The following is an 11,432-nucleotide window of genomic DNA, read 5'->3' on the forward strand; positions in this document are numbered from 1 at the left end:
CACATTGGACTAGAGACCACCCTGCCATTTAATAGGTTATATTTGCTTGGATAGGCAAAACTACCACCGTGGAATCCGAAACCTGTGTGGCAGCCCAGATTAATACACAAATGTTAGGGTTCTCATTTTGAAGCCATGATAATGGAGTGGGTTCATGTGCAGTGGAGTAACCAGGGAACTCCCTTTCAAGAGGATTGTATTGTTACACATTGAGGAAGAGAAAGACATGGAAAGAGGTCAGGAAGACAAAAGCTAAGACCTAATCTCAGAAAAGTTTTATAATTCATTTCACATCTGTCAGGATGGTGTTTAGACCATTTGTGTGTACGTGTGTGTTTGTGTGTCTGTGTGTTACTTATAACACAATACTCAAAACTGGGTAATTTATAAGGGAATAAAATTTATTTCTTATAGTTTTGGAGTCTGAGAAGTCCAAGGATCAGGGAATACATCTGGGGAGGGCCTTCTTTTTGGTGGTGACTTTCTACAGCAACACAGGGAATTGCTTGGTGAGCGTGGATGAGCAAGAGTTAGCCTGCTCTCTTGCTCTCCTTATAAAGCCATCAGAGCCACTCTCTGCCAACCCATGAAACCATTAATAAATTCATTCATGAATTTATTCATGAGGGCAGGACTCTCGTGGCTGCTCAGCTCATAAAGGCCCTGCCTTTCTGTGAGGAAGATGGAGTGGGTTTGGTCAGGCCCTCTCACCTCACATCTGGCTGGGTATGATTCAGCACATCCATTGTGAACAAGTTACCTAAGAGTAACACATGTTAGTGTGCACGTGTGCCCGTGTACCGCTTGGCTTGTTGCCGCTATTGTGTACTTTTGGTACCGAAGGCAGCAGCTCTGAACAGCTGGTCGGCAGAGCTCATGTCTAAAAATAAAGCATGTCCACTTTGCTGGCAGCCACTCGGTGCTTCTTTCACTTACCTGACTCAGGACCTGCACAGATGGGGTAGAGGGGTTTGTGATGCAGCCTGACACTTTCAAATACCACAGTCAGATTATGCACCATCTTATAATCAGGATCATTCTCCCACATATAAACTTTGGGGAACACACCCAACTCACAGCAGATGGCTATTTCTAAATATGACCTCTGAAAATTGGAAGGGTTTTAGTATTCATGAAAGGAAGGGATTTAGAGAGAGCAAGCCGCTAGTGTTTTCTTCTGTCTCATAAGAAAGTATGTGAAGAGATAGCCACACCCCCATGTTACTTGCGATGCTATTTACAATAATCAAAATATAGAATTAACTTCAGTCCCTCAGTGGATGAATGGTTAAAGAAAATGTGGTACATATAAACAACGGAATACTCTTCAGTCATAAAAAATAAAATCATGTTATTTGTGCTAGCATGGATAATCCTGGAAGATATTACGTTGAGTGAAATAAGCCCATCACAGGAAGATAAATACCACAAGTTCTCACTCATATATAAGAACCAAAGAGGTTGCACTCATAGGAGTAGAGTAGAATTGTTATTAGAGGCAGAGGAGGGTAGGGGGGTAGTAGGGACAGAGAGAGGATAGAAACTGACAGTTAAATAGGAAGAATAAGTTCTAGTTCTTTTTAGTACTTTCAGGTGACTATAGTTAATCCTGAAAATACATAATTAAAAGAAAAAAACAGAGTTCATATGTTCCTTGTATCATATGGCAGCTACCTTATTTATAGATAAATAAAATTCTTACCTAAGAAGTTTTATCCAGAGTTGCACAGAAAAATAATTAACTATGTTATTTGAAATTCATCATCCTTTCGGTGTTAACTTCTCTTGGGAAAACAAAATTTTCTACATTTGTTGGAGTCTCAGAGGAACAGACTCATTAAAGAGTTTGACAAACATTCAGAGTGAGTCAAAACTTGTTTTTTCCCTGCCCGGTCAGCTTCCTGTGGGCATGTGGGCAGAGCAGACGCTTTTAAAGATACCTTAGCCTCTGGAAGTATTTCCTCTTAGAGTACCTCGTGCTGTTGAATTGTTCAGAGCTAATTTGCCCATCACCTCAAGGGTTCTGAACTAAACAGTTCTTATGGAAGCTCCATCTTCTGGCCCTGAAGCTCAGTTTAAAAAGAAAAGAAAAAAATCGTACAAAGTTGGGAATTCCTTTTGCTTTTTCTTCATCTAAATTGTTGTCACTGGACACAGTTCACTTTTAAGACAAGATGATGAGATGATAAAGGAAGAGGTTTCCTGTGCTTGGAAAGGATATGGAGACTTACTAGAGGTCTTTCCTATGTAATAACAAGTCTGCTGAGGAGAATATATGCACCCATGATTGATGCTTCTGATTTATTTGAAGGTGAGATGCTACAAAAGTTAGGAGAATATTGTACGATTATATCTTTACTTAAAATTTGTTTTAAGAATGTCTAAATTGATTCATTTGAGTGAGAAATTAAACTTGTATATTCTCACATATCTTTCTTTAAGACTTTGAACATTGCTTCATTTCTGCAGTGTCCGCTTTTCTTCATTACTTTCCTTAGCCTCTACCCAAATGCCCAGTGTGCAGGTTGGATTCAAAGCACATTCGCCGAATGGCTGTTCAAAGCTTTAGAACATCGTACTCATCTATTCTGAGGCAGCTTTTCTCTCTCTTTCTCTCTCTCTCTGGTCTGCCTCTGTTGTCAGAAATTATACCATAGAGAACACTAACTCACTTGCTTCTGTCACTAAAAAAGGTTAAACATATATTTCATAGCCAGGGTCTCCAGTCCAGTTACTCTCTCCCTGTAATGCTCCTATGTTTTATTTCTCCTGACCATGAGTTCTTGAAGGGAATTTATGTCCCATTTGAATATTCTTTTGTGGCAGTTGAATTTCTTTTCCTACAGCTACTTCAATTGGTTAAATAAAAATCATTATGTGTGCATTTATAAAATTTTGCAGATTTATCTAAAATTGTTTTACTACAAATAACAGATTATAATAGCTAATAGAGAGAAACCATATTCAAGATTTTGTTTTAAAAAATAGACTTTAAATTTAGGTTATCATAGGTGGGAAAGGTGGGGGAGGGAAGGTTAATGAGAAATTGGTAAATGGCCACAAAAAGGATTACAATCTGTAATGTTGAATATACTAATTATCCAGATTTGGGCATCACATATTGCACACAGGTATTGACATTCAACAAGGTATCCCACAGATATGTACAATCAATTATGTTTCAATGAAAAAATAAAAATAAAAATAAAATTTAAAAATTTAAATTTTACAGAAAAAATAGACTCTAAATATTAGAATAATTAAAATTATACTTAAAACATTTGTTCATTTCTGAAGTAAAAACTAATCCTGAATTTTGCCTATAATTGTATGGATTCATAAATAATTTGGCAATATTGATTCCAATCATGGGATTATGTCTGTCATTTTATTTATAACATTGTGGATATTTCCTATAATTTATTTCTAAATATTTTACCTTAATAATACATATAATTTATTGTTTATTTTATTCTTTCTGAAACATAATTATTGAAAATATTGTTTCAAATTCTACTACTGTCATTTTTTAAAAATTTCATGCTTGTATTTCTAAAAATTGCCTGTCATAAATTTTATGTGATACCTTCAGTCAAATAGTTTCATGATATTTTGAACTTCACTGGAAACTTTAATATTTTCCCACATGGGCTCTGCTTTTTGTCTAACTTTGTTTTCTTTGCCTCGAATACTATTTTTTTCTGCCATTAATATTACCATACTTTTCAATTTTCAAGTGTTTTCTGATATGTTTATACCAATATTTATTTCATTATTTTTACATTTTGAGCCAGTATATTTTGTGTGTGTCTCTTGCAAATTTCATAAAGTTTTGTATTTTAATCTGAGACATATACCACTTAATATATTTATGTTAATTGATACAATTATTGCTCCTATGGATGCTATGATTAATATTTTCAATATGTTATTTGGCTATTTTATTTGTTATTTAATAAGTAGATTAGGCTTATGTCAATATTTCTATTTTTTTATTGAGATAATCACATTTGGTATGTCCATTGATGCCAGAATCATATAATATTTCTATGGTTTATATTATTGTACTTATTTTTATATGTTTATTTTTCAAAACTGAGGATCTTTTGTTAATCCCTTTGCCAAGTCATTGCAAACTTATGCTAGATAAAGGCATTATTGGTACTGATCTTTATAAGCAAAGGCTTATTTTAGCAATTTTTTATCAGAGACTGAGACCCAAACTTTAATTAAATATTCACTTGTTCTGATCAAAGATAATTTTTTAAATGATTACAAACTGTCAACAATTTTGCAAATATGTATACCTTATTTATTTTTTGATTTAGAAAACCAGATATCCATATATCCTAACCTGGATTTTTGTAGAAAATATTGTACCCAACAGTAATTTTAATCAGTTACTCAGTTTTGCTAGAAACAAGGCCATGACTAAAGCAATTTAAATTTGTCCTGAATTTTGTAATTGACTGAATCATCTTAATTCTTCTACAACTCTCTTTACAGTAAAAGTGCCATAAAGCATGGAAAGGGGGAATTGGACATTCGTGACTGAATTTATTCTTGTGGGGATACCAACCACCAGAGCCCTTGGAGGTCTTCTCTTCTTGACTTTCTTACTGGCTTACTTGGTGACACTCCTTGGAAACACACTTATTATCACCCTCATATTGGTGGATTACAGGCTCCAGGTACCCATGTACTTCTTCCTCAGCAATTACTCTTTCAGTGAAATTTTAACCACAACCTGTGCAGTTCCCAAGATGCTAGCAGGGTTTCTCTCAGAGAGGAAGAGCATTTCACTTGGTGGATGCTCTGTACAGTCCTATTTCTACTTCCTCTCTGGATGCACTGAGTTTATTCTTTTCGCTGTCATGTCCTATGACCGCTATGTGGCCATCTGCAGCCCCCTTCAGTACCCTGTGATCATGACCAGCTCACTCTGTGTCCGTCTTGTCATCCTCTCCTGGGTGGGTGGCTTTCTCCTCATCCTCCCATCTACAGTCCTTAAGGCAGGACTTCCCTACTGTGGCCCCAATGTGATTGATCACTTTTTCTGTGACAGTGCCCCACTCCTCCACTTGGCCTGTGCTGACGTCCGTATTATTGAGCTGCTGGACTTCCTCAGCTCCCTTGTCCTGTTCATCAGCTCCCTCTCACTCACAGTTGTCTCCTATGTTTACATCATCTCCACTATCCTGAAGATACCGTCAGGCCAAGGTCAGCGCAAAGCCTTTTCAACCTGTGCTTCGCACTTCACTGTGGTCTCCATGGGCTATGGGATCTCCATCTTTGTCTACGTCCGCCCCTCACAGAAGAGCAGCCTGCACCTCAACAAGATTCTTTTCATCCTCTCTACGGTCATCACGCCACTCCTGAGTCCCTTCATCTTCAGTCTTCGCAACAAAGCCATGAAAGATGCACTGAAAGACTTGGTCAAGGGATGAATCTTGCTCATGGGGATGAGGTCCAAGTGACAGATTTTTCTTTGAGAATTATATTAATTCTAGGTATCTTCGACTCACCAATTCCAGAAAAGTCTCATGATATTTGTTAATTAATTGGTGGTCAAATTTATGAAAATAACTCTACTTTTGATAAGAAAATACACTGGTTTTATATTCAATTTAGGTTTTGCATATTGTGTTACAGTAATAAAAATTTTTATTGTAGGTGATAAAAGAAAGTGGTGGTAGGTAGGAGTGATAAAGTAACAGTACCATATTAATTAAAAAACACAATTGCATATATTACTTGATGGAGAATATATATGTACGTGTATATATGCACACACACAGACACACACACACACACACGTGGGTACTCCAAAAGGCTGATGGAAAGATTTGTATTATCTTTTAAATCTAGTTTTCCATAAACTTTTTGAAATATTCTGATACATTTATTTTTGTGTATTTATGTCAGTTTACCTCTGTGATCCTAAAAAGAAAAGTTCTCAGGGCATCTCTCCTCTTAACACACACATACTTATACAATAATTTAATCTTTGAATATAATTTGAGAAATTTAAGTATGGGCTTAGATATTGTCTTACTTTGGGATAACATACAGATCATTAAATTTTTCTTTATTTTTCATTTCAGTTCAATTTTACTTATGACATTTGCTATTTGGATTAGAAGTTTATAAATAAAGTGCTTAAAATATTTCTTTTTTTTTTTTAATCTTCCCTACCTTCTTTAAGTACAAATCTTTTACAAAGTAGTATTAGGGTAATTCAGGAAAGCCAATGCCAACATCTATAATGAGGGAAGAAGAAAACCAATAGATGATAATTGAAGAGAAAAATTGGAGCAAATTCAGAAAATGGATTTGTCAAGGACAAAGAGAAGAACATTTTTGTACAAGCCAGAAAACAAATTCCAGAAATTGGTAATATTAGAAATTCTGTTTTAGAACGAATAATACTGATAGCTCCAGGAAGTATGGTGTACACCTAAACTGCTGATACAGATAGCAGAATAATGGAAAATTTACCACCTGCCCATAAATTATTTAACCTGAAGGACAGAAGAAAAAACAATAGAAGAAAAATTAGCAGCACCACAGGGAGCCCTATCACAATATGACATGTTCTAATGTGTATAATTATAGTTCTATTTGGAGAAGAAAGAGTGGAATTATGAAAGACAATAAATATGAAGAAAGTGACTAAATAATTTTCAATTCATATTTTTTAAATTCTAGATTTTCAGAAAAATATATAGTGCAACCTAAAGAATATTATTATAAATACAAAAACATCTAAGCACATACTAGCCTAAGTGTTATAAACCAAAACTTAAGATAAAATTTCCAAGAGAACACAGACATACAAAATTTTAAAAAATTAATAAAGTAAATTAAAAGTTAAAAAATGGAAACCATAAAAACAGGACAAATTCTAGAGTTACAGAATACAATGACTGAACTAAAAAAAAGTTCAATGGAGAGCTTAACAATAGATTCAATCACCCTGAGAAAACAAGCAGCAAGCTCATAGATCATTTAAAATGATCGAGACAGAGAAACAAGAAGGAAAAAATCTTTAAAAAATGTATGAAGGAAGATGACATAATTTATGGGACACTATCAAGTGAAACAATATAGGCTTTATGGGAGTTTCACAAAGAGCAAAGAATGAGAAACAGGTCAAAATATTAATTTTTAAAAAGGCAGAAACCTTCCTAAATGTGGCCAGGGAAAAAAGCATTTGAATCCAAGATGCCAAAAGAACCATGAATAGGCTGAATATCAATAGATATTCACCACAACACACTGCACTCAAATAGTCCAAAATCAATGATAAAGAAAGAATTTTGAAAGCAACAAAAGGAAAGCAATTGTCACACATAAGAAAATCCCAGCAGGACAATTAGCAGATTCTCAACAGAAACTTTGCAAGGCGGGAGAGAGTAAGATGATATATTCAAAGTGCTGAAAGAAAAAATAAATGCTTCCAAAATTACTGTGCTGGACAAAATTATCTTTCAAAAATTAAATGGAAATAAAGTAATTCCCAAACAAATAAAAACACCCTGTTACCACTAGACCTGACTTACATAAAATTCTTAAGGGAGTTTTTAAAATCAAAAGGAAAACATCCTAAATAACAACACAAAAGCATATGAAAGCATTATCACCAGTGAAGGTGAATGCATAGATATGTACAAATTAATATAATACTGTAATTTTGGTGAACAATTTGCTTTAGGCTTAATGTAAATCTAAAAGATAAAAATGTATTTATAAATCCAGAATTCCAAAAAAAGAGCAAACATTAAGAGAACAGAAAGTGTGAGGGGGATAAAAGTATAGTTTTAGTATGAAAATAAAATTAAGTTGTTATCAACTTAAAATAGAAGACTAGAACTAAAATATATTTTATGAAAGCCTCAAGCTAATGAAAAACAGATATAAAAATATAGGATAAACAAAATATAAAGAGAAAAACAACAAAAATTACTACAACAAAGTTACTAAATAACAAAGAAAAACAGCAGGAGGAAAAAAGGACAAAACAAATGCCAAATAAAGAGCAAACAATTAACAAGATGATAATAGTAACTATTCACCTAATAATAACTACCTTAAATGTAAATAGATTAAACTCACCAACCAAAAGGTGTAGAGTAGGTGATAAACAAAAAACCAAAATCTGGAAATATGCCTTCTTCAGGAGACTCAATTTATATTTAAAGACATATGAAGTAAAAGTGAAGGAATGGAAGAAAATATTTTATGGAAATGGGAAATAAAGCAAGAGTGTTTGTAATTATAACAGACAAAACAGATTTTTAAGCGTAAAACTGTCTCCAGAGACAAAAAACATCATTATAATATAAAAGTGTCAATTTAGCAGGAAGACATAACAATTATAAAGATATATACAACCAGGTGGCTGGAGAAAGATGGTCAACTAGAAGGATGCATTTGTCATCTCTCCCACAAAGATAGAGAATACATAATGTGAGGAAAATGGAGTAGTTTAGTAGGCCCCCTCACTTCAGTTCTGGCTGGGTATAATACGGCATATCCTTTATAACATGTTGTGTGCGAGTAGAGTTAGTGCACATGCATGCCAGTATACCCTTTGGCTTGTTGCTGCTTTTGTGTGTACTTTGGTATGTGAGGCAGTGGCTCTGAACTGCTGGTCCGCAGAGCTCGCATCTAAAAATAAAGCCTATTGTTACCAGAAAAAGGTGAAAGTTTTTCCCTTAAAAACAGGAACTAGACAAGAATGCCCACTCTCACCACTCCTATTCAACATAGTGTTGGAAGTACTAGCCAGAGCAATCAGAGAAGAGAAGGAAATAAAGGGCATCTGGATTCGAAAGGATGAAGTCAAGTAGTTCCTATATGCAGATGATATGATCCTATATGTTGAACAGCCTAAAGCCTCTATAAAAAAATTCTTAGAGTTGATAAATGATTTCAGCAAAGTTGCAGGATAGAAAATCAACACACAAAAGTCAGTAGCATTTCTATACTCCAACAGTGAACATGCAGAAAAAGAAATCAAGAAAGCTAGACCATTTACAATAGCCACCAAAAAAATAAAATACTTAGGAATAAAGCTGACCAAGGATGTGAAAAATCTCTTCCAAGAGAACTGCAAACCACTGCTGAGAGAAATTAAAGAGAACACAAGAAAAAGGAAAGATGTCCCATGCTATTGGATTGGAAGAATCAACATTGTGAAAATGTCCATATAACCCAAAGTGATCTACAGATTCAATGCAGTACCCATCAAAGTCCCAATGATATTTTTCTCTGAGATAGAAAGCTATCCAGGCATTTATATGGAACAGGCAGCAAAAGACCACACATAGCCAAAGCAATCCTGAGCAAAAAAAAATAAAGCTGGAGGCATAACACTACCTGATTTTAAACTATATTACAAAGATATAATAACCCAAACAGCATGGTACTGGCATAAAAATAGACACATGGATCAATGGAATAAAATAGAGAACCCAGAAATCAATCCATATGCCTACAGCCATTTGATCTTTGACAAAGGCAGCAAATCTACATACTGGGGAAGAGACTGCCTTTTCGACAAGTGGTGATGTGAAAACTGGTTACTCATATGTAGGAGAATGAAACTAGACCAGTACATTTCACCATATACCAAAATCAACTCAAAATGGATTAAAGAATTAAATATGCATCCTTAAACAATGAAACTCCTTAAAGAAAACAGATGGGAAACACTCCAGGAGGTAGGAGTGTGTACAGAATTTGTAAATAGGACCCAAAAAGCACAAGCAACTAAAGGCAAAATAAACATTATATCAAAGTAAAAAACTTCTGCACAGCAAAAGAAACAATCAACAGAATAGAAAAACAACCAACAGAGTGGGAGAAAATACTTGGAAAATAGACATCTGACAAAAGATTAATATCCAGAATATACAAGGAAGTCAAACAACTTAACAGTAAAAAAAACAAATAACCCAATTAAAAAATGGGCAAAGGAGCTGAATAGGCATTTTCAGAGGAAAATTTATGAATGGCCAACAGACACATGAAAAAATGCTCAACCTCACTCAGCATCTGGTAAATGCAAATCAAGACCACTTTGAGATAACATCTCACTCCAATTAGGATGGCTAATATCCAAAAGACTGAGAATGATAAGTGCTGAAGAGGTTGTGAAGAAAAAGGAACTCTCATACACTGTTGGTAGGGCTGCAAAATGGTGCAGCCTTTATGGAAAATGATATGGAGGTTCCTCAAACAATTACAGACAGATCTACCATATGACCCAGCTATTCCACTGCTGGGAGTATACCTAGAAGAATGGAAATCATCATGTCAAAGGGATACCTGTACTCCAGTGTTTATTGTGGGTCTATATACAACAGCCAAGAGCTGGAACCAGCCCAAATGTCTATCACCTGATGAGTGGATAAGGAGACTGTGGTACATCTACACAATCGAATATGACTCTGCTATAGAAGAGAATGAAATCCTACCATTCTCAAAAACGTGAATGGACTCAGAGAAAATTATATTAAGTGAAACAAGTCAGGCACAGAAAGAGAAATACCACATGTTCTCACTTATTTGTAGGCGCTAATAAATAAATAAATAAATAAATGCACAAACAAATGGGGGAGGGGAGAAGACAGAATAACCACAAAAATTCCTTGAACTATTTAAGGCAAGTGAACAGATATGATGTGGGGAGGGGAGGGGTGGGCATGGAAAGGAATGGGTAAAGAGGCATGAAAATCAATTACAATGTATTTTGAGAAGTAAAAAAAAATGAAAAATGATTAAGTAAATAAAATAAATAAAAATAAAAATAAAGCCCATTGTTTCTTCACCCACAGCTCCTGTGCATGAAGGGTTTCTGACCCAGTCTGGACAACAGGCTCGAGGGGTCTGTGAGATTTAGACCTAGCTCTACACAAAACTACACATGGATGAAAAGGTAAAGAGAGAAAACTGGAATACCTCAAAGGAGCAGTGACAACATTAATGAGTGCAGAAACTCATCATAGTCAAATAGAGCACAAAAGAAAATTTCTAGCCACCACCACCCAAATCCCCAATTGGGAGCAGCAAGGACCCAAGAAGAGTCTTTCCCTGCAAGAATGAGGTGTGTGAGTGAGCTCTGTCAGCCAGCAGCCCAACACACAGGGAAATTTGTGCTGTCCCTGTGTCCGTGAACCTGGTGGTGGGAACTGCTCACTGGGCCCACACTGCTATGTTGACCTAGGGAGGGACACATGTGGAGCCACACCCACTCCCTGGGCCCCAGGCTGTTGCAATGAAATATTGAAACTTGGGATTGGTCCCAACACCTGAGGGCATTATTTTGATTTGAATTTGGCAGCAGTTTCACATCCATGAGGCCACATGATTGCTCTGGGAGTATTGTGCCTTGATAACAGGAAGGGTGCCACCCTCAGGACAGAGGG

At 35.5% G+C, this 11,432-nt stretch overlaps 1 protein-coding gene across 1 annotated transcript; it reads left to right on the forward strand.

Moving 5' to 3' along the window:
- The first annotated feature begins 4,523 nt into the window (after nucleotides 1–4,523).
- On the forward strand, nucleotides 4,524–5,447 carry LOC134375970 (olfactory receptor 6M1-like). The gene has a single exon (XM_063094684.1). It carries the CDS (start codon nucleotides 4,524–4,526, stop codon nucleotides 5,445–5,447), a length of 924 nt encoding a protein of 307 aa, XP_062950754.1.
- Nucleotides 5,448–11,432: the final 5,985 nt, after the last annotated feature.

This window comes from Cynocephalus volans, chromosome 4, assembly GCF_027409185.1.
Source record: "Cynocephalus volans isolate mCynVol1 chromosome 4, mCynVol1.pri, whole genome shotgun sequence".
NCBI lineage: Eukaryota > Metazoa > Chordata > Mammalia > Dermoptera > Cynocephalidae > Cynocephalus > Cynocephalus volans.